The sequence below is a fragment of the Vanellus vanellus genome (assembly GCF_965231255.1).
Source record: "Vanellus vanellus genome assembly, chromosome: 1".
Classification (NCBI taxonomy): domain Eukaryota; kingdom Metazoa; phylum Chordata; class Aves; order Charadriiformes; family Charadriidae; genus Vanellus; species Vanellus vanellus.
Window position 1 is genome coordinate 202,716,980 of NC_138905.1, and position 23,848 is coordinate 202,740,827.

The 23,848-nt window shown below is 42.2% G+C and overlaps 1 protein-coding gene across 1 annotated transcript in view; it reads left to right on the forward strand.

The window, feature by feature from the left end:
• The window catches only part of CRYL1 (crystallin lambda 1), a 59,831-nt gene extending 36,762 nt beyond the window's left edge, over window positions 1-23,069 (forward strand). Inside the window, exons 6-8 of the mRNA XM_082489162.1 lie at window positions 6,252-6,357; window positions 20,707-20,813; window positions 22,780-23,069. Coding sequence (XP_082345288.1) covers window positions 6,252-6,357; window positions 20,707-20,813; window positions 22,780-22,926 — 360 coding nt within the window. The 3' untranslated portion in view covers window positions 22,927-23,069. The remainder of the gene's footprint in view (window positions 1-6,251; window positions 6,358-20,706; window positions 20,814-22,779) is intronic.
• The last annotated feature ends 779 nt before the right edge of the window (window positions 23,070-23,848 follow it).

The following is a 23,848-nucleotide window of genomic DNA, read 5'->3' on the forward strand; positions in this document are numbered from 1 at the left end:
AGTTTCACTAATGCTGTAGATCAGAAGTCTCAAATCTTACTCTGAATATCTCGGACTGTCCTTTTGCTGTGGATTACTGAGTGGAAGCTTATCTTGGTGAAATATTATTCTGAGCATCACCTGGAATTTGCAAGGAGGTCATGAAATACAACAGCAGAGGTAGTGAGAACATGGCAGTTTTTCAGCCCTGATCTAATTTAGGAGTTTCAGCTGCTTTTAAGAACCTGCTAAAACTATTTTGCATGATGGATCATATAAATGTCTTAAGAGTCTGTATTTTCCTTTTTATAACTTTTTGATACTGTCTTAATGTATTTTTTTCTTTAAAAGTGGGTTTTCTTTTAGGTTATAGTAATTGTAAAAGATGAGAAGAATGGGGAGTCCTGCCATTTTTGTTAATCTTTTGGAAAGTAAGCAGTCATGGTTTGGCTGTGTGTCCATTTTATTTTGTTTTCACAGCAATCAGGTGCATTGGCTTCAGTCCCTAATTTACGTACCTCTCCCTTCTCAGGTGACTAGCTTGGCAGTCCTTAAATGCTGGCAAGACTTTTTTATTCCAAGTTCCTTATTATTAATAATTGTATTATAGTGTCATCCAGCAAACCTCTCCAAAAGATCAAAGATAAGGTATAGGGTTAAACATCTAGTTACATCTAGTGCCCCATAAAAGGGGGATATCATAAAAGGAAGTTTAAATGGCCAGGGAGAAAAATAGTGTTGATACTAAGTGTTTCTTACAGGATGAGGTAAGTGAGGGTGCCATGGAAGAAGGAAGATAAAAGCCAGCAAACCGAGGAGTTGTTGTCCTACACACTTCACAAGTTTCTCAAACATGATGAAATGGAAAGAGATGGAACTGGTAAGAGGGATCTAGGAGAAAAGTCATATGCCCAAAATGACAGGACTGGAAAAAGATCTCATCAGGGCGTGGATGGAAGGGACTTGATTGAAGTGATAGTGAAGAGAAGGGTGTAACAAGTGCTGCTAAGAGAGAATGCATATATTAGTGGCAATCAGGAAGAAAAATTCTGGATTTGGGAGATACAGAGGATAAAGTTGCAAATTTGGAGACAGAAAGTGTGTGGTCGGGGTGCCGTGGAGTTCAAAATAACTCTATAGACAGACTGGAGTGAGTAGGAGAACATGATGAATTGGTAGTATGACAAAAAGTAAGATAGGTTTTTTTTTGCCGTGTCATGTTTAATATGATTACAAACCAATTCAGTGACAGAAGTTGTGATGTGGGTGTGACTTACAGATGTAAAGACTGTTGATTAAAACCAAGCAGGTTGGCTTAGGGCCTAAAGGTGGAGACTGCAGAACTGCCATGGGTTTTTGGAAAGGAGAAAAGGGTCCCTGCATAGCAAGAAGCACTAATGAAATACGAAAGGAGCATTAGGACAATACTGTGGCATCATGGGAGATTAAAATCTCCAGGAAGATGAGGTTGTGCTATGTAAGTGGTTCCATAAGAAGAGTGGAGGATTCTGAGCTCGTCTAGATGTTGAAGTTTGACCATTGGGGTCACTGAGGATTTTGGTGGAATTTAGTTTAATTAAGATCCTAATTCTGTAGCTGTGAAAGCTTCTGGTGAACTCTAACACACTTCCTCTTCCTTCTGACAAGTGCTTGAGGGGAAGCTTACAGGAAGGTTACCCAGGATGAAGAGGATGAAAAATCCCCTTTGGAAGACTGTTTCACACCTAGACTTAATGAAACTGGGTTGGAACTCATTTACTTCTTAGCATAAACAACGATCCTTGTGGAAGACACCTTGCTGACCTTGCACCCACCCTGCTGAATCATTCCACCAACTTATGATCTCCTTAACATAAGTGGGAGTAGGGTTATTCCCTAGGGGAGGACGGTCTAGCTTGTTTCTCATTTATGTGATTTTAATTTCTGAAGAGAAAAAGTAAAAGGATTTTATTTAAGAGGTTATGTGGGACAAGGAGAAAGTGACCTCACATGGATAAAATAACATATCCTTCAGTTGGAGGGATCTGTAACGTTTTCCTCTGGTAGCAGCAACTTTTGCCTTTTAGCAGCTGTAACCATAAAATTACAGCTATAGTCAAAAGGCCAAGACGAAAAGCACTCATCTCATGATTGAGAGGGCACCTGGTCTTCAAATGTCAGTACCAAAGCTGAGGACTATGTAAAAGTATATCAGTTTTTAATTTGAAACTTAATTTGCAATGATTCTGAAGTGTTTCGAGAGCCTGTTAACTCTTTAACGTTATGTTTACAGTATTTAACTGCCACTGTGGTTCAAATGCTTCTCTGGAACTTGTGGTTAATCTTTTGTCCACAAATCCATGTCAAACAGGGAAAAAAAAAAATCACTTATCAAGCACAGCTTTACCAGCATAACTCATTGTTTGGATGAAGCACTCCCAACAGCAGAGTGCTTTTGTTGCCTGTACTGATGTCATTCAGAGAAATTGTGTTGCCATGTCAGGGGAAAAAACTTTCACAGAACGTATGGTGCCTGTGTTAGTTACACTGATGTTGGTCTGTAATCTGAATGCTGTCTGAGGTTTTCGTTTAGTCCTGTCTTTATACAGACCTTCTTGTCTGGCTCTAGATTGGTTACTTTACCATTCCTATGCCTTACCTTTAAGTTGAAGAAAATAACGCTTCCTTATCCCTGCCATTTTATGTCTAATTAAATTGTTACCAGAGCTGCGTGTTCTGTATATGGTGGGTAGATATTAATAATTGTCTTATTGTTCCCTTTTCAAGATAGAGTTCAAAAGCCACCTGCAACTGGGATTCAGCCAGGCTTTTTTTTATTAGGAGCAATGCCTACTAACAGATCAAGACTTGAGGTTGCGTAGAGTCTTTTATGACTCTACTTAAGTCTCAGATGATGAAACTTGATGTCTGTGGCCAGCTGTAGAAGTTATCGTAGAATCATAGAATGGTTTAGATTGGAAAGGACCTTGAAGATCATCGAGTTCCAACCCCCCTGCCATAGACAAGGACACCTCCCACTAGACCAGGTTGCCCAAGGCCACGTCCAGCCTGGCCTTGAACACCTCCAGGGATGGGCCTCAACAACCTCTCTGGGCAACCTGGTCCAGTGCCTTACCACCCGCAAAGTGAAAAACTTCTTCCTAATGTTCAATCTGTACCTGCCCTCGTCCAGTTTAAAGCCATTCCCCCTCGTCCTATCGCTACATGCCCTAGTAAAAAGTCCTTCCCCAGCTCTCCTGTAGGCCCCCTTTAGGTACTGGAAGGCCACAATAAGATCTCCCCAGAGCCATCTCTTCTGCAGGCTGAACAGCCCCAACTCTTTCAGCCTCTCCTCATAGGGGAGGTACTCTATCCCTCAGATCATCCTTGTGGCTCTCCTCTGGACCCGCTCCAGCAGGTCCATGTACTTCTTCTGTTGGGGACTCCAGAGCTGGATGCAGTACTCCAGGTGGGGTCTCACGAGAGTGGAGTAGAGGGGCAGAATCACCTCCTTTGACCTGCTGGCCACACTTCTTCTGATGCAGTCCAGGATACAATTGGCCTTCTGGGCTGCGATCGCACATTGCTGGCTCATGTTGAGCTTCTCGTCAATCAGCACCCCCAGGTCCTTCTCCTCAGGGCTGCTCTCCAGCCATTCCCCGCCGAGCCTGTATTTGTGCTTGGGATTGCCCCAACCCATATGTAGGACCTTGCACTTGGCCTTGTTGAACTGCATGAGGTTGGCTTGGGCCCACCTCTCCAGCCTGTCCAGGTCCCTCTGGATGGCATCCCTCCCCTCCAGCTTGTCTACCTCGCCAAAGAGCTTAGTGTCATCAGCAAACTTGCTGAGGGTGTACTCGACCCCACTGTCCATGTCGCCGGCAAAGACGTTGAACAGTACAGGCCCCAGTACTGACCCCTGCGGAATGCCACTTGTCACTGCTCTCCACTTGGACATCGAGATGTTGACCGCAACTCTTTGAGTGTGACCGTCCAGCCAGTTCTTTATCCACCGAGTGGTCCATTTGTCGAATCCATGTCTCTTCAATTTAGAGACCAGGATATTGTGTGGGACAGTGTCAAACGCTTTGCACAAGGCCAAGTAGATGACATCAGTTGCTCTTCCCTTGTCCACTGCCACTGTAACCCTTTCATAGAAGGCCACCAAATTTGTCAGGCATGACTTGCCCTTGGTGAAGCCATGCTGGCTGTCACAATCACCTCCTTATTTTCTACGTGCCTCAGCAGAGTTTCCAGGAGGATCTGCTCCATGGTCTTGCCAGGCACAGAGGTGAGACTGACTGGCCTGTAGTTCCCTGGGTCTTCCTTATTTCCCTTTTTGAAAATAGGGGTTTTGTTTCCCCTTTTCCAGTCGGCAGGAACCTCGCCAGACCTCCACGACTTCTCAAATATGATGGCTAGTGGCTTAGTGACTTCATCTGCCATTTCCCTCAGGACCCGCGGATGTATCTCATCAGGTCCCATGGACTTGTGCACCTTCAGATTCCTCAGGTGGTCTCACACTTGATCTTCACCTACAGTGGGTGGTTCTCCATTTTCCCAATCCTCGTCTTTGCATTCTGCGTCAGGGTAGTGTGGCTGCATCTTTTGTCCTTGCCAGTGAAGACTGAGGCAAAAAAGTCATTGGGTACCTATGTTATGTTGGTCCCTGGCTTATAGCTTTCTTTTAAAGTAACAGTAGATGATGTAGTTGATGAACACAGGAAGACACTGGGTGGGATTCAGCTCACTTAAGGTGGGATTTCTACAATGTAGGCATTAATATCCAGGTTGCTTACTCATCTTTCATTCAGTGAGGAGAATTAGGCCCTTTTAGGAGATAACTCATCTTACCTGTTCTAGATGCCTGCTTTAGGATGCTGATTTCCTTTTTCTCCTTAGTGATTATAAAGAGAGTCTAGATGTCTAGCTTAGATGTCAGTGTCTAGAACAGGTCAGGAGGGCTGTCCTGCATGCCTGTAACTCTAGCTGATCACTGTGTGATACAAAGGAGCATTCAAACAGGGCCCTGTGAGGTGGAACTTTAACAGAAAAAGACGTATCTTTGTCCAAGCAGATGAGTATACCTACTTGTGTTCTGCAGCTCAGAGGGGCTTATGGAGAAAGAGGTGCACTGATTGGGGAAGGCACCTCAAGGTAGGGTGAGAAGGCAAATTAGAAGCAGTTCAGCATGTCATCCTCCTTCTTAACCAGAAGGAAATGTTTTTATGTTTCTGGGAATAAAGATGACAAGTTCTTGAAACCAAGCTTTATCTGATGGAAGTTGTTAGAACAGGTCTTAGTTAATTCCTATCATTCTAGTTGGTGGAAAACAACCTCATATAATAAACATTATTATTCTCAACTAAATCTGTTAAGGTAATGAACTGTAACTCTTAACTTTTTTTTTTTTTAACAAGCCTTCCTGTGCTTGCCCTAACCTGATGGGGGCGTTGGCTTTCTTGTAAGTGCTACCATGTGGGTGGAACAGCAGTACTCAACTTTTAACAGGAGAAAAGCTTCATTTTGCATGCTCCGTATCCTGCCAGCTCTGAGATGTGAGGCTGGCAATGAACCTGAGAACCTGAGCACCTGAGCAGGTTGAGGCTGGGTAGGTTGAATGTTCAGTGAGTTTTGTGGGAGGGAGTGGCAGCTGCATTGCCTGCATGTTTGGTCCCAACCTTTTTTGCAGGTACCCACTGCTGCACCCCTGTTCTGCTAGTTGTGACTGCCCAAAAATCCAGAACTAAGAGAATATGAAGGGAGGTGTAAGATTTAGCCCAAACTCCTGTATTTAAAAGGTGTGGTATAGTACTTGGATTTGATATAAACTCTCTTGGTCACATGCTATGAAGAGTGTCACGTTTGCTCTGTGGTCTCCAGTTCTCAGTTTCTGTTAACATAAACAGCTCAATTTAGGTTTTGTACATGAATTATTATAAGTAATAAATATCAGGCAAACTAGTGTTTACAAACAGTTCATATTGTATGAAAAAGTATTAATTTATAAATTTAAAAATCTTAAATCTTAAAAATAAGATACTGACAAAAATGTATCAAAGTACTTGGGTTAATCTCAGATATGTGAATGAGAGTTTCTAGTGAACCATAGGAAGGCTTGCATAATGAACATTTCTGGCAAACAACTGTGTTTCTGTTTGCAAGCTAACTGGTATTTCTAGCCTTAGTTTTTATTACTTTTTAAATTTTTTAATTGTATACCAAAAGCAGGAATTTTGCATTAAACCCAAACATTCACAAATCTTCCTTCCTGTTCTACATTTGCTACTTAGGAGGGAGTAGTATCCCCTACCGATCTAGACCTTGTGATGTCTGATGGATTGGGAATGCGATATGCATTTATTGGACCTCTGGAAACCATGCATCTTAATGCAGAAGGTAGGTAGTTAAAATTATATGAATATGAAAGGAAGGCTTACGTTGCACAAGACTCTGGAAAAGTGATATAACAAACCAGGTTAGGATTGCTGCAACTATGACTTGTCTCTCTCTTTACTGTCATGATAAGAAAAGGCAAATTTATCTAAAACTTGAGGTTGGATGGAAGGAAATGGATATTGAATATCCTATTGTAACCGATCAGATGAAAGATGCCAAATCATTGAAACAGTAGCTCTGTAATTCATTTTTTCCAAGACTTGTCCCAGTGCTTTGCAAACATTGCTATACCCGTAGTTCAGGACTGTCTGAATGTCAGGAAAAGAAAGTATTGAAAAAGTTTATCTGATAATCCAATGTCAACAGGAACTCGCTTTCCATAGATGAGTGCTTCCCCCCCCCCCCAAATTTGTAGCAAAGAGAGTGTAAATAACACTGGTGCTAGCTTGCTTTAAGCTGACTTAAATCTGGAGTGAAGTAAAATTGCTCTGGCCACAAAATGCTGTGTGTACAAAGTTGACTTGACAAAGCAGTCAAGTAACAGTTCCTCATCTGACTTGCATGATCAAAACAGATTTTTAGATTATTTTGGAATAGTATAAATGAATCCCAGCTTAATGAAAAGTTAATTGCCTAAAATTAAATAAAAATTACATATAAGAATTACAAAGGTTTGAATTTAACAAAACATGTCAACTTCAAGTGAAGGTCAACTAAATAAATTTTTAGCTCCTTATATTCTGGGCTCTGCCTTTATTCTGGTTTTGTGTGGTCCCTGACATGGTAGGCCGCTGCTCCATTACTATATCTTATAGGCAGTGCTGCAATGCCTAATAATAAAATAATAAGAAACCAAGATCAATAAATATCAGTTCACAATTAGAAGTGTTACTTTATGTCTACTTGTTGGTTAGTTACTTGGCTGAAACTTGCATCTCTTAAGGCTGACTAAGCAAGTTTGACATGAATGTGGAATTGTGGATCCTCCACCAGTCTTTCAGCTTGTCAGTGTATCAGTAAATTAAATGTCACAAGATGTTTGCTTTTGTGCATTGTTAGGTAAACAACATCGATCCTCCAAATAGAGGCACCTTCCTAAAAGTTTCCCTCTTCTGACCTGTTAATATCTGGGAGTTTCCAGTCCTTTCTAGTGATTTCAGACCTAGTCGATATAAACCATATACATTCTTTACATAGAACAGAAGAGGTGCATGTAGTACTAGCATTAAGCACAGCAATCTACCTGGAGTCTTGCAGGCCAGGGTTGTCCAGTCCTGCCCCCGCCATTCCACTAAGGTGCCATGCCATCCTCTGCAGGAACTGTCCGTGCACAGGGTCTTCTGTCAGAGCAACTTGCTGAACTGCCTCTACTAAAACACAAAACCAAACCAAAATGCTTGTTAATACCAAAAAAATTTAATCTGTTTTAGAGATCAAATCATACTTGTGAATCCTTTTTTTTTGATCCATGTTTTAGAATTCTTAATTCTAAAACAATGTTTACTTGAGATGAATGGAATTGTATAAGTCATCTGGGTTGGTTTTGATGGTCTTCCTGGAGTGCCCTTTGGCATTTAATGCTCTATCATGATCTAGCTTAGTTTCCTCCCTCCCATCAGGAAGTAGTCATTGTTACAAAAACACTTCTGAAATTTCCCATCTCAAACCAGTTTTATGTAACATATGCACCTGGTAGATTGCTTATTCGTGGCAGGGTTCTAGAACCTTATCCAGCTTCTAGATTTAATGCTACCTTCCCTTAGGAATTTTAGTAGTCCAGATCAGAGGAAGAAAAATTATGAAATATAATCCAAGAGACTGATAAACTGGAAGAGCAATCTTGTGGTGGGCTTGCAAAATACAAACCCAAAATATACCTGTAGAGTTTTTCTAACATTATATAATATTCTCAATTAAAAATAACCCTAAAATAACATCATTCGTACGCTCATGGACTGGGTCAGTTACAGAAAAGCACCTTGTCAGCTTGTTCAGTAACTTGGATCATGAGAAGGATTGCTTCACTCCCAGTCTTCAGGTGCATTGTCTTTTGAGTCTAGGGCTGCTCCTGTTTATGTGCTGGCAGGCTGACTCAGGCTGTTGCTCTCATCAGAGACGGTTTAAATCAAAACTGCTGATGTCAGGACACTTGATGGCTTATGGTCGTAGTTCTGTACCAGTTCCGGCTTCTCTTTGGTTGCCCAGTATTGCTTGACATAATACAGAATAGAACGGGCCACCTCTTGATGGCCCAGGACAACCCACTCTGATGCACTGTACTAACAGTGTGTATTTTTTATCAGTGGAGGGAAATGGAGGTAGAGATAAGAAATCCCCTCTATCCTGTTTGCTAGCCTGTCTAGCAGCTTCACCATCTTCCCAGCAGCTGCCTTTCTTTACAGCCATAAGATATTAATTACCCACAGTCTTAAACTTGCTCTTAATCAGTGAGGAAGAATGGTGGGGATGCAAGGAAAAACATGAGAGAAAAATAGTGTTATTTGTGGGATATCTGGGAAGATGAAGAAGTCTTTCTTCCTGGTTTGTTTTTTTTTTTTTTGTAAGGGTGATGTGATTTTTGTTTGGTTTTGAATAAAGAATATTATTCCAATGATTTTTTTTTTCTGAGATCAGTGTTATTTTTTTCCCTGTGGGATGTGTACATCAAGATCTTCCCAGGAACTTCCTATGTGCTAATGCCAGGTTTCCCCCATGTTAATTCTTACGTCCTTTCCTCCATATTCATAAATAGCCCTATCAAAAGCTATTATCTAGGCCACTTTAGATTACCAGTTAATCCATGCATGAATATTGGGAATTTTGAATATATGGCAGTGAGCCAACACCCTTGAACATGGAATAAAATGACAGCGTTAAGTCACTAAAAGGAACAGAAGCAGCAACAGCACTTTGAGAACTGAATTGCAGCAGACAGGAAGGAAGCCCCTTTGAGGGGGGGGGGGGGGAAGCACATCCAAATTGCGTAATATTATCATGTTGATTGTTGGTTTCAGTAAATGAAATTAATGTTGATTTTAGTTTCAGTAAGCTCTGTCTTCTGAGTCTGTCATCTTATGATTTCAGATGGGAGCATCGCAACAAATGCTGTTGTCTTTTACGAGGAACGTCAGTAGACTTCACTAGAGTCATTTTACCCATTTACTTATCGTGGGATTACGTTAGCAGACACAGTGTCCCTCCTGTATATGTACTTGGCTATTTGTGAATACACTGAAGGTGTTCCGACCTCAGTAAGATTGTATCTCCTGAATCTTTTGTTTCTTGAACTGTCAGCTCCTTTTAAGCCCTTGCAAAAAATCATCTGTAAAACGAAATGCTAGACTGTCATACTGTGTTTTACATGTTTGCAGCAAAAGTTCTTCATATATATTTCACAATTGTTTTAGATCAATTACTTTAGCTCACTAAATAACCCACTAATAGAATTGGAATTTAATCTTGATCTAAATTGCTGATATTAGCAGAAGACCTGGATAGGGGGAGGTTGAAGGATCTTTGTTGCTATTTTCTCTCCTGCATTTCGAAAAACACCGCTCCAGGATCCCATTCTACCTACCACTCACTGTGTTGTTAGTACAGGTGACTACAGGAGTTGTGTGAAAATTGGGGCTGATGTATGTTCCCTATATCATAAGTGCAAATATCCAGTAAGCTAGGAATGAGTCTTCATGGTCAAAATTGTGTTTCTCCTACTGGAAATGGGAATGCTTGCTTGTTGTAGAAGCACCAGCCAGATGAATTAGTTTTGGATGATAGGAGCAGAATGATTGTGCTGTACGAAAAGCACAAAACATGAAAAGGAAAGAAGAGAGGAATCGTAAGCTATCGTTCAAAGCAAGGAAATATTTCTTGTCTGGCTAGGCAAAACATAAACATGCATGTTTTCTAACAATTACTGTAGACAGGTATTCTGGCTGGTTCAAAAGCAGAGACTGTTTTCATTGCTATAGCCACTACTTTAATGCTGCCACATAGGGAGCAAACTAATCTTTTGTATCACGAACTAGCAAGCAGAAGGTGTGGGAATCTGTAAGTTAAGGTAGTACAATCTAAGAAAAGGAGGATTGCCTCCATTTCTGTCCAGCCCACGTGTTATGTTTTAGGACAGTAAAATATCACAACTTAATTCAGGAATATTTGTAAAAGGGTACTACTGAGATGAAATATCGCAGTGGTACCTAATCATACAAAACCCCTCTTCTTTCATGGACCCACCAGTTATTTCATACAGGTTTACACATATTCAGTTCACTTCCCAAAAGGCTGGAGAAAGCAGTTTATAGTCCTTTGAGAACTGCTGTTTGCCTCTATGCAGCTGCAGGGCTTTCTGTATGAAAAAGTTTGTGTGCAATAAGAAAAGGTGTGAATTTTTCAGCATACTGGCTGCGGTGCACCAGTTTCCTTCTATGAACTCTTAGGTGTAAAGTGGTTCCCTCCATCTTCTGAAAGGAAGGCATGACTTTGCACAGGAATTCTTAATGCTTTATTGCTCAAGTCATTATAGAGGCGTCCTAAAGAACACATTTTGGTGCATCCTTCTCTCTTATGCTGACAAAAGAATGTGTATGGTCACCAAGTGGCTCAGACTGAGGAATTAATCCGAGATTTGAAACTGATTGTCATAGTCTCAGTTGGGACTGAGTTAACTTTTTTACTAGCAGCTGGTATAGTGCTATGTTTCAGATGTGGAATGAGAACTACTTTTGATGACGCACTGGTGGTTTTAGTTGTTGCTATGCTGTCAAGGCCTTTTCTGCTGCTTTTATTCCTGCCAGCGAGTAGGCTGGGGGTGCATAAGAAGTTGGGAGGAGACACAGCCAGGACAGCTGACCCCAACTGACCAAAGGGGTATTCCGTACCACGTGACATCATGCTCAGTATATAAAGCTGAGGGAAGAAGAAAGAAGGGGTGGACATTTGGAGTTATGGCATTTGTCTTCCCAAGTAACTATTACATGTGATGGAGCCCTGCTTTCCTGGAGGTGGCTGAACACCTGACTGCTGATGGGAATCATAGACTCGTTTAGGTTGGAAGAGACCTTTAAGAACAAGTCCAACCGTTAATCTAACCCTGCCAAGTTACCACTAAACCATGTCACTAAGCACTACATCTACAAGTCTTTTAAGTACCTCCAGGAATGGTGACTCAACCACTTCACTGGGCAGCCTGTTGCAACGCTTGACAACCCTTTCTGTGAAGAAATTTTTCTTAATATCCAATCTAAACCTCCCCTGGCACAACTTAAGGCCATTTCCTCTTGTCCTATCGCTTGTTACTTGGGAGAAGAGACCAACCCCCACCTCTCTACAACCTCCTTTCAGGTAGTTGTAGAGCAGTAAGGTTTCCCCTCAGCCTCCTTTTCTCCAGCCTAAACAACCCCAGTTCCCTCAGCCGCTCCTCATAAGACTTGTGCTCTGCACCCCTCACCAGCTTCATTGCCCTTCTCTGGACACGCTCCAGCACCTCAATGTCTTTCTTGTAGTGAGGGACCCAAAACTGAACACAGTATTCAAGGTGCGGCCTCACCAGTGATGAGTGGAGAGGGGTGATCACTTCCCTAGTCCTTCCTGCTGGCCACGCTATTTCTAATACAAGCAGTGACTGAATTTCTTGTTTTGCTTTGCTTCTGTGTGCAGCTTTTGCTCTACCTATTAAACTGCCTTTATCTCAACCCACGAGTTTTTCCTTACTTTTCTGGTTCTCTCCCCCATTGCAACTGGGGGGAGTAAGCAAGCAGCAGCATGGTTCTAGCTGCTGGCTGGGCTTAAACCACAATACTGATCTAACAAAAGAAGTGGCTTATATTAACTCAGTTTAATTCCTTGATCCAGCTCACAGCAGTCCTGCACAAATACTTGTGCATTGTTTTTGAGATGGTAACACTGGGACAGCGAGAATAAAACTTTTTGTGGTGCTACCACTGTCTTAGGGTAGTTGAAAGTATTCATGCAACTATAGTCTAAGTGAATTTATATGGGAATTAATGTAGAGTAGCAAGCGTCCTGTGGATTCACACCCTAACTAAAAGCATGCATCTGTGTTCAGACACACCCTTGATGAAGATAGGATTACATTTAGAAAGTTTTCTTTGGAGCTGTAATGTCTAAAAATGTAATCCCTCTGTCAGCAAAACAAAGAGTTTGGGACTCTTTTTTTCTCTGAACATAATCTAACCATGACAGATTCCTCCATGATGTTCCTGAAATATGCCCCTTCTTTTCTATTCTCATCCATACTCATCTTCAGTCTTACCAAGTGCAGCCTCTTAGGTTTTACCTGCTAAAATCAACCCCACCCCAATCTTTTCAAATTGTTGATGCTATTACATCAGTGGCTTGACCATCTCGCCTACTCTTTGAGTCATTACAGTATCTTATTATGCTGCTCATGGGGTTCAAAGTCATCAAGTTAATACTCAGTATCGTCAGGCACCCTCTGTCTTTGGTGTGTTCCTTGTCCTTGCCAGTAACACTTGCTCCTGTCTCTTGTTTTCTCTCACAAATGTCTTCCTTGTTTTGCCCCATGTGTAGTGTCCTTGCCAGACTGGTTTACCAGGTTTGTTTGCTTGCATCCTTCAGCCCTCCTGCCTGTTGTCTTTCTTATGAAAAGGAAGGAATAAGACTTAGCATACAAGAAGCTAAGATTTTAGACTTGTGCTTTCCCTTCTTTTTTCCTACTACTCCTATCACCTTTATGTTTATGAACCTCACTTGTGAAGAGGTCTTCTCAGAGCAGTTGTCCTGGTTTGAGGTAAAACAGAACCAATTTTGTTCAGTAACTTCGCTTCTTAGCTGGGCCTCTTCTAACAACTGAAATTAACTGCATATTGTGCAGAAAATGTTCACTCTCTCAGAGTGATAAGACCAACGTTTATAGCTGATGCCCAGGCATGGTATGCAGAGAGGCTCCTGCTTACACTTATTGCCATAACAGCCAAGGCCAACCAACTTTGTTATTTGCCATGTTGGAGGGTCGGAAGCGGAAAAGCATAGTAGGGTCCCACCTGCAGGGAGGAGCGGACAGGACAGGTGACCCAAAACTGACCAACAGGGTATTCCATCCCATCTGCCTCATGCTCAGTATAAAAGCTGAGGGATCAAAGGGTCACGGGCTCTTCCTTCAATGGCCGACGTCTGAGGAGGACTCTCTCTGCCTGTGATCCCAATCCTGACTCCAGATCCGGAATCCAGTTCCCGTCCGTCACTGAGTCCAGCCTGGGACTGCCCCAGTGCCAGCCGGTGACGTGATTGTCATCTCGGGAGCTTGATACGGTTTTGTATATATTTTTCATTATTTCCTTTTATTTTATTATTAATATTTCATTAAAGTAGTTTAGTTTCTTCTAAACTCGTAAGTCTCTTTTTCCTCCTCTGCCTTTCTCTTTGTAGAGGGGTAGAGGGGAGCATCTGTCGGTCCCGTCTGGGGTCCCTCGGGTCCCCAGTGGTGGATTTGGCCTAAACCACGACAGCAGTGAAGCATTTTATGGATTCTTCTAAACTAAATATCTGTCCTGAGTTCCTTTTCCTTCATCAATGCCTTGTTCATCGTGATGATGCAGCTAGAGGCATTTCACTGATACCCATGTTTGCACCACACCAAATGCAAGTCCTTCAGCAGTGAACCTGCAAACACAAAGTATAGTTGTATGAAAGAATTCTTGTGGGACAGTTCATTAGCTATTTTGGAAACTGCCTGGACTCACGTTGACGCTAAATAAGCAGCAGCTTATTCTTCCTTTGTTGGTGGTATAAAGAGCCTTGCATTTCTTAGATACATATGGGCAGCTAAAGAGCCTTGAATCAATGCCCTTGTCTGGCTGTGGTAACATGTTCCTGTAACTATACTGTACAAGTCAGAAATGTTGGGTGGGTTTGGGACTTTCAAGGAAGATAGAGTATTCCTCTTTTCATCTCTATAATCCTGTATCCACTGCTCACTTAGAATATTTTGTTACTCATTTCTCCTCTTCCACTCTCTGCCATAGTTGTAAACACGTGGTAGAAGGAAAATTCAGGCAACTCCTGCCTTCCCTGGAGGTATTTTTGTTCTGTGTTGATGGTTGTCCAGTGCCTGCTGTAACACCTACCTTCTCTCACAGCCCCTTCCCTCCAACATTGGTGAGGTGAGTGTGCAAGGAGGATGGAGGTTTAGACAGGGAGCCAACAAACCACACAGACAGGAAGAAACTACCATCATTCCTGTGCTGCAAGTTGATACCCCTCTTTCTCTGTCCCAGATGTATCTTTTGTCATTCTTTTTCTCCAGCTGGTGATAGTGGGGCACAGTGTGGCCATGGCAGCTGGATACAAGGAGTGATGTTGATTGTTTTTAACAGCCCCATTTGCCATCTTCTTCCTGTTTCACCAGCTCTGAGGTGCTGCTCTGCCTGTCTCACACTGTTTACAGATGCTAATTCTTCCAGCTTAAGTTGCTCCCTGGGCAGTATCAACAAGGATTAAAGTTAAAGGGATTCTATCATATTTGTTTTCCATCTTCTTGTCCCTGTGCTGCAGTCACGTGCTCTTCTCATCCACCTTTGCAGTAGCCCTGAACTTTGAACCAAAGGACTCCTAAGTCTAAAGGCCTGGAGTCAAATATTGGCCAGTTTTGAGTTTGCAGTTGAAAAAAGCAAAGTGATTTTTGTAGCAACATTCCCTGTTGCTCAAGTGTCTTCTTGAAGCTGGCAGCATAGCGTTGATCTTGATTACTTAAATGAAGTTAAAGATTGCACTAGTCTCCACTGACATTTCACACTGGGAGTGCTATCTTGCGTTATCTATTTTGAAATTATTATTTTTTTAATCTTTGAGTGAGACCTTGTATATATCCTAACTTTTGGTGTATTTCCTTCACTTGAGACTCAAAAGATTTTGCAGTGTCCACCCCCTGCTTGACATGCAGCATACACGCCTGCATGTTGCCATTTCAGCCACAATGTTGAGATCAACTATACTAATGCTGCTGGTCTTCTCTAGACCTGTAACCTTTTTTTACCTTTTCCTATTTTGCTGACTTTGCATACGGCTTCTTTTCATTCATACATTGCACGCAGTGAGTAAAATGTATTGCCCAGCCTGCATTTGCCATGTCTCTGTTGCATTGGTGAGCTGCACCCACCCAGGAGTTGTTCTGATTCATTCAAGCTGCAGATGAGCTGCCAGTAGGAGCTTGATTTCCAGGACTAGCTGGCTGAGTGAGCTTTGAAGGCCATCTCCAGCTCAGGAGTTCACATTCACTAGGTAAATAGATCAGCCATGTCCAAGCATTCAGCTTTTACAAGATACTAATGTTATCTCTTTAGATTGAGGCTAGTGAAAAAGATTTCTGGCACAGTCTTCTCTTACACCTTCTCCTGACTGTACCAGAATCAAAACTGCTCAGATCTATGGTATTATTACACAAGCCTACCAGGTGGTTGAGAGGTTCCCTGTGACTTTTGGAAAAATGCCAAACCCAAACTATTCAGCAGTGGTCTAGGTGTCATAGACTTGTGTGGGCTGGATAAACACTCGAATAGCTGGTAACTGATACTGCTCTGTTTACCATTCCTTCTATTGCCAATTGCTCCTGTGGATTTGCTTGAATTTCCATATTTGACTGAATTGCCTTTTTTGGTGTTGTAATTGTCCAGCTGACAACAGCTGCTGCCAGCAGCTGTGTGTCAGCAAGGTGTACCCAAGTCCACATAGTTCTGCACTCTTCAGCCTCAGACATTTCTATGTCTACCTCTGGAAATTTCCTATGATGTTACATGATGTGGGGGCAGACTTCTTCCTCAGGGTCCTCCCTGTTAGAGGAAAAAGCTCACACGAGCAAGGTGAAATGTAAATATCATTGTCTTGTGGCTGGTGCATGAGTCTCATCCAGAATTGTCTTGGGTTCCCAAGACTGCTCATGCAAATAGCGTATCCCCTCTAGGTTGATCTGGGTTGGCTTCGGATGCCAAAGTCTGTGAGCCCAGCTGTTGAGATGTAACACGCAAGCACTTACGTGAATGACAGGGTATGGTCAGTAAACCCTGATAACCAGTGGTCCTTTCCAGAGTGTTTATGGAGGAGGATGGTCTCTGCTTATTCCCTCAGTGAAGAGATAGAATTGTATCACAGCCTATTCCACATCCCACTGTAATGCTTCTCTTCCTGAATCTCACTTCCTGCCAGTGATGTTTTGGAGCCCACTAGGCAATATGAAGGTTTCTGGCTGTGTGTCAATTAAGAAAATTGAGCAAAATACTAAATTTCCATATTATTAGAGCACCCATATACCTGTATGACCGGCTGATCTCCCCTTTTGGTTTGGAGAAGGCCAGAACATGCCAGAGTGTCTTCTAGGAACGCATGTGCTCCATGGGTAGATAACACAAGGAAACTGGCTGGTTCTCCATACTCTTACTGACCTTAGAGGCCTTTTGGAAAACCTGTACTTCAGCGATTTCAGTATAAGTGTTGTATATAAGTGTTTTAGTTTATGATTCATAGTTGCCAGTAGTCAGTGGTTTCCTTTCAATCATCTGCCATTCAACCTCAACCATTTAGGGTTAGACAGGTGTGACTTCTTTGGTATTAATATCACCCAGTATTACATTCCAGGGAACTGTTTACAATCTGTTTAGGAAAGAGACTGCTTAATGACTCTTGAACAGAGTTGCATTCTTTTGTGTGGTAGTCAGGCCACCCCACTTACATTTCCTGCATTTTGTGGTTGGACAAGACCATGAGCAGTTCAGGTTCATGCTTCTTGGTCTGTATGATCTCCTGAGTCTTCATGGAAGAGTTGGTCACCGTAACTGCTTGCCCTTGTCTTCTGCAGCTTTTTTCTCTTTGCTTTGATAATTAGCTAAGAAAACGAGAGTTAAGGATGCAAATTATTCAGTCTCTATGGTTCTCAGAAAAGGGAGATCTTCACAAGCTTTTAGTTGCTATCCTTCTCAGATCTAGGGTGTTCCTCAGGATAATCACATTATTACTCATGTTAGTGTGCTTACTGCCAGAGAAGCATTGCTCATTTACTGTTCTGGTGCAGCTCATGGCTTCTTGATTGATGTACAGTGGGAAAGGCTGCCTTATCCTTTCTTGATTATGTGGTAGTTAATAGCACTAAAAAGTCTACCAGATGTATACGTCTGGCTAAATGACCAATATCTCTTTTTGGTGCATTTATCATTCCAGTTCCTCTCTAGTGCCTCAACAGTGATTTTTTTGAGATTCCTACTTGAGCTGACGGAAGGTGGACCTTTCCCTAATTCAGCCAAGGTCTACCTGACTGCTATTTTACCCATTATTTTACCAGTTAACTGGTTCTCAGGTTCTCTGACCATGTGTTTTTTAAGATGTTCACAGCAGGGTCAACTCTGAGGTCAGACCAAGCTGCTCAGGGTTTCATCCAGTCTTGAAAACCCCCAGAGATAGAGACTGCACAACCTCTGTGGGCAACCTGTGCCAATGCTTGAGTATCCAGTCTGAACCTCTCGTTTCAAATTGTGCTATTGTCTCTTGTCCTTCTGCCATCCATCAACTGTAAAGAGCCCGGGTCTGTCTGCTCAATGACCTTCCCGTAGGCACTGGGGAGCTGCTGTTAGGTCCCCTCAAAGCCATCTCTGCTCCAGGCTGAACAAGCCCAGCTCCCCCAGCCTCTTGTCACAGGGCAAGTAGTCCAGCCCCCACCATTTTGGTGGCCTCTGCTGAAGTTGCTTCAGTTTGTCAATGTCTTTCCTGTATTGGGGGATCCCCAGTTGAATGCAGTATGCCAATTAAAGGTGGGTAATAACTTCCTTCAACCTACTGGCTGTGCTGTTAACTCGGCCCAGGATGCTGTTGGCCCTCTTTGCTGCCAGGACACACTGTTGGTTCACGTTCAGCTTGCTGCCTACCAGGACCAGGAGTTCTTGGGGTTCACAAGCCTGTGTTGTTGCAAGGAGCTCTTCCTTCTGAGGTGTAGGGTCTTGCATGTGTCCTTGTTAATTTTTTTAAGGTTTTATTTTGGCTCGTTCCTCCAGCCTGTCTAAGGGCAGCCCTGCCCTCCAATGTATCAGCTGGTCTGCTTCCCCCCGCCTCCCACCCCTGCCCAATTTGGTATCAGTCATAAATTTTATGAGCAAATGCTGTTAAGCAGTACAGGTCTCAGCATAGATTGCTGTGGTACTCCCCTTTATTTGCCTTCAGGTAGAGCACAACCCCGTAACCACTACCATCTGAGCCTGAGTATCCAACCCATTTTTTGTCCATCTGGTTGTCAAAGCATGCAGACTTTAATGTCCTAACTTTGATACAGGATATCATAGGAGATGGTGTCAAATGCCCTTCTAAAGTTGAGGTACATGATATCCACTACTTCACTATTTTCCACAAATACATTGATTTTACCACCAAAGGCAACGAGGTCAGTCAGACATGATTTAGACTATGGTGTACCCATTGGTGACTAGATGCTGACTGTCACAATCACTGTCTTCTTATTCCTGTGCCCAATAATTTGTTTCAAGATGACTTGCTTTTTTATTTTCTGAGGGACAAGTAAGATTGATTTGCCCAGATTGTTCTTTTGACCTTTTTGGAAGATGGGTGCAACATTTGCCTTCAGTCATCTGGGGATCTCAAGTGATGAGATTGATGCATTGACTGGCATGATTTTTAAAATACAATAGAAAGCAGACTTGCAAGGGCATGGGCCATTTCTCTCATATCCTTGGATATAGTCTGTCTCATCCCATGGACTCAGGTGGGGCTGTGTTCTTGTGCATGGTCACTGACTGGATTGTCATCTACTGCTGATCACTACTCTCTTCCTTGAACCCTGCCTCTAAGCACAGAGGCATAGGAGACCTTGTCAATGAAGACAGAAAGCAAAGAAAGCAATGACTAACTTCGCTTTACCTGTTTCTCCTGTCACTAAATCACCCACCCATTCAGCAACAGGCCCACACTTTCCTTGTTCAGCCTTCATATACTAACATGACAGTAGAAGCCCTTCTGTTGCCTTTGACATCTTTGCAAACCTCAACTGGAGCTGAGCTTTGGATTTTCTGACACCATCTCTCTACATGCGTGGGCAGTGTTTTTAAGTTTCTCCTTTACAGCCTGTCCTTGCTTCCACCTCCTGTGTACTGCCTTTTTGCACTGGAGCTCATCCAAGCCAATCTCTTGATACATCTACTTGTCTTCCTGAATATCAGGATGGACTGTTCCTGCCCTTGGAGTATATTGTCCTTTACTGGTTTCGCTACTGATGCTGATCCACAGGCTCTCACCCAGCCAATTCCCCATCCCATAGAACACTCCATACATCTGAGCTGCTCCTTAACAGTGATAACACCCCCCTTCTTGTCTTCCCTGTCTGTCTTTCCTGCAGTGTGTGTCTGTCCACTGCAGCACTCAGTTGTGTGAGCCATCCCACTGCACCTCAGTTGCTCCAACAGTATTGTAGTTGTGTGACCACCCGTGGAGCTCTCATTTCCTCTGCTCGTTTCCCAGCCTGCATGCATTTGTGCACATACACTAGAGGTGGACTCCTTCTGCCTTTTTTTTACTTTATTGAGGTTTCTCTTGTACTTTTTTGCACTCTTTTCTTTCCACTCCCATACACCCCTTCCTCACTTGACTACAGGTTGTAATCTCACTTTTCCAGTGTTCCTAGTGTAAAGCTCTTCTCACCAGATTGGCCAGGTTTTTGGCAAAGATGCTTTTTCCCCACTTTGTCCGGTGCATCCCATCTCCCCATACCAGCGCTCAACCCCCAAAGAGGGGCTTGTGGTCATAAAAGCCAAATCCCCGTCGCTAACCCCAGTTGCAATACACGGTGTTGATCTGCAAGATCCATCCATTCCTCCTTAAGTGTTTCTCCTTCACTGGAGACCAGGTGGGTCTCCATGCCTTTGACACTTTCGCCCTGAGCGCTGTTGCTCTTGATACACTCCAGGTCAATAAATAAAAGTAACAACAGGAATGTTTCGACTGATATGAATCATACCGAACAGGAGGAGAGGAGAGTACTCTCCCAGTGGACACAGGTCGGGGAAGCTTTTTGGTCTCAAGTAACAAAGCATGAATATATCCATGGTTGTGTACTACGCCACTCACATAGCATCGTCTGCTGGTATGTAATATTGATTGGTTTTGCAGTGAAGGCATGTCTTAAATGATTTTTCCATGAACCTTAAAGGAAATCTGGTGCATAGAATCCATTTTTCCTTGATGACAATTAGGTGTCTTAAGCAAAAGAGCAGACCTTTTTTTTGGACTCTGATTTAAGGCAGTGCTCAAGCACAGGCAGACTTACTGAACTTAAGTAGGAATTTCTGTTGAAATGGAATTTTTCACTCTTATTTTTAGGTATTTCAAATTATTGCGAAAGATACCGTGAAGGTATGAGATGTGTTCTGAACACCTTTGGACCAGTTCCAGAATTTTCAGGTGAAATTGAGCAGAAAGTCAATCAGGTAAATACGGAGTTGATAAATACAGTGACATTCAGAACAAAGAACGTTAACATTTATTTTAACATCTGTACTGTTAACAGGTTATCTAGTTCGTATTTCTTGTGTGAATGTGTCTTTGAATGAAAAGATCAGTATGGAATGCACATAAGTCCCTTTTCAAAGCACTTTGACAGTGGGAAACTGGGAAAGTGATCTAGCAGCTGAGTAACATTATTACTAGACAGAGGAGTCAACTGTTAACGGCTATGGGTTATTGACATTAAATCCTTCACGCTATTTCTTACCACTTCTGTTCTCTGTCCTCTACCATAATATGGACAGCTCCAAGCTTCCTTTCCTACATGACTTTTCTCCCTGTGTCTTCCTGCATGAACCCTGTAGCTTTTTTCTTCTGGGTGTTCTTTTTCTTGGTTTTATATACGGTGCAAACTAGAGCTCCAGTCTGTAACACGTCCAAATACATGTTTAAGTTAAGCATATTAGCAGTGTGGTAAGGTTCCTTGCATGTTTAAAGATAAGATATGTTGAAGTGCTATGCTGGATTGGGACCCAGTTTGTCCATTAACATTTCTAAGCCTGCAGTTTGTTTATATTTACTGTGTAGGCTGTTTTGTATGATTATAGGAATTAACTAAAGTATTGTTATCTTCTAACTCTGCTTTTTCATAGTTGCCTTTTTTAATGCTTCGCTAAAGAACATGTGTATGTGTTGAATCGTTCTTGAATAGCTGTCAGGTTAATTCCATAGATGGAAACTCTGTCTGGAACTCAACATTTTTGTTCCTTTTTTTTTGTTGTTGTTCCTGCTTATAATAACAATCAATAATAATTGTGGAGTTATTAATTATTAGAAGCTTTTGATTAGCATGAAACAGTTTGGTTTTCTTTATGGAAAGCTGGATTTCACTTCAATGGCTGTTTCTGTCTCTCGGTTATCTTTGGTCTTCAACGCCAAAGATAGGTTAGCAAGAATCCTCTTAAGAGTAAAACATTAAACATTTCTTATCTTACTCCTCTGTCCCTCCCCCCAACTTTTTTCTCAAGTGACTGCTACTTGCCAGTCATTGGTACCAGGTCCAGGTTTTACCCAGTTTCTCAACACTTGCCTTTTAAACCACAGACCTCAGGTGCTATTTTGGCAAAGATCACCTTGTGATCTCTACCTGCCCTCTCAAAACAGCTTTTTTTCTTTGAAAGAAAACCTGTTACAATGTACTAGCTGGCCAGAGCTTACTACCTTTTGTTCTCCTTTCAATGATACATTTAACTGGCACTTCTAAGACAACTTTAATTATGCAACTCAGAAATACTTTTATTTTCCATTTTGTTTTAAATATCATTTTTGCATGCTAACTTGTTCAGACTTCCACCTTGTGTGTCCTCAAATGGTACTGTACTTTCTCTCCCTCATACTCCAATAAACAACAAAATCATAATTCTGGGTTTGTTATGCGTCTTCCCCTGTCGTTTTGATTATAACTGGCACTTCCAAGACAAAATATTTTTAATAAACATGGTATCCTTCATTACATTTATTAGGAGCCAGAAGAGAGATCACAGCTTTAAACACACGCACACAGGAATTTGGTTTAGAGCACATTTTAGGCCACATAAATGGCTAGGTTGCCTCCTTCCTATTTAATAAAAGGTTATTATAAAAGAAACTAGACAGTGGTTGTGTGGGGCAAACCCAGAGAGGAGGCTGATGTTTTGATGTTTCTGTAGGCACCTTCATTGCCACATTCAGGCCAACCTCCTCCAAGTGGGAGCACTTTTCTTCTCGTGCAGGTTAGCTCACTTCCAGTCACCCATGTAAAGAATTAGTGGCCTATTGCTTGTGATAGGCTAAATTACAGTTTGTGCGGATGGTTGCTAGGTCTGATGCAGGAAAAGCAGGAAAATGATGCTGGTGAGGAACTTTTTACGCAGAACGTGAGATTTAATCATCTTAAATTTTCTGTTCCAGGCAATGTCTGAAGAAATTCCAGCTGTTCCAGAAGTTCTGGATACCAGGAGAAAATGGAGAGATGAATGTCTCACTGGTCTTGCCAAACTGAAAAAAGAAATGAAATCTGACTGGGATGCACCTTGTCTAACAGGAGAGACCAAATGAAGAGCAGATCTTCATAAAAAGTGGCAATTTTTGGTCATGCAGAAGAGGAGACTGAATGTGCAACCAATGATATGCACAAATGTAGAGACCAATGAAACATTTGGTCCAAATTTGTCATGACATAATTCATGAATAACTGGAAACAGTTATTAAAAAGCAGTTAAAATTCATCAAATTATTATAAATATGCATTAGATGTGTAAGCATTAAGTAGCTTTAGCAATATTAATATTGTGCAATGCTGGAACACAATCATGTTTTAAATAATGCATTTTTCAGCTTGCTTAGGAATTCAGCACTTGGACAATATTTGCTTATGCAGGGATCTGAAATAGGCAAACATCAGCTGTTTGTCTCTGGAGAAAATAAGCCCTCACCTGCCAATCACTGTGGCAGGGAGGTTAATTTGTAAAGCACTGACTGTAGATAGGAGAAGGCCGTGTTGAGCAAAAGAGTAGATTCACTGGCTGGTGAGCTGAGACCTCAACAACAGTAAGGGTCACTTCAACTTAGCTCTGTGACTGTTCCACAATGTAGGGGAAGGAATAACTCCTCCTTTCCCTCTTTTTGGCACTTCTGTACCTGTATGATGATCTAAGTTGGAGTAAATAGAGCAGAATTCCCCCTTCATCCCCTACCCTTGGTTCTGTAAGACTTTCCAGAGACCTACTCGGTCTTTAAGATCATGCACTCGATACCCCATGGCTTTGCCCCCAGCTCAAGTCAGGTGTTTGATGCTGGCCATTGGCATTGCTGCATAAACGTGTGCCCCATTTTAAGACTTGTCTATGAAAAATAAGATATTTTGATTTAATAGCTAGTTTGGAAGACAATATGGTGTAGTGGATCGGCCTGGACTTTCTCCCAGGCTACTCCATTACTATTCCCAGGCTACTCCAGTCCACCTCTCTGTTGCCATGCC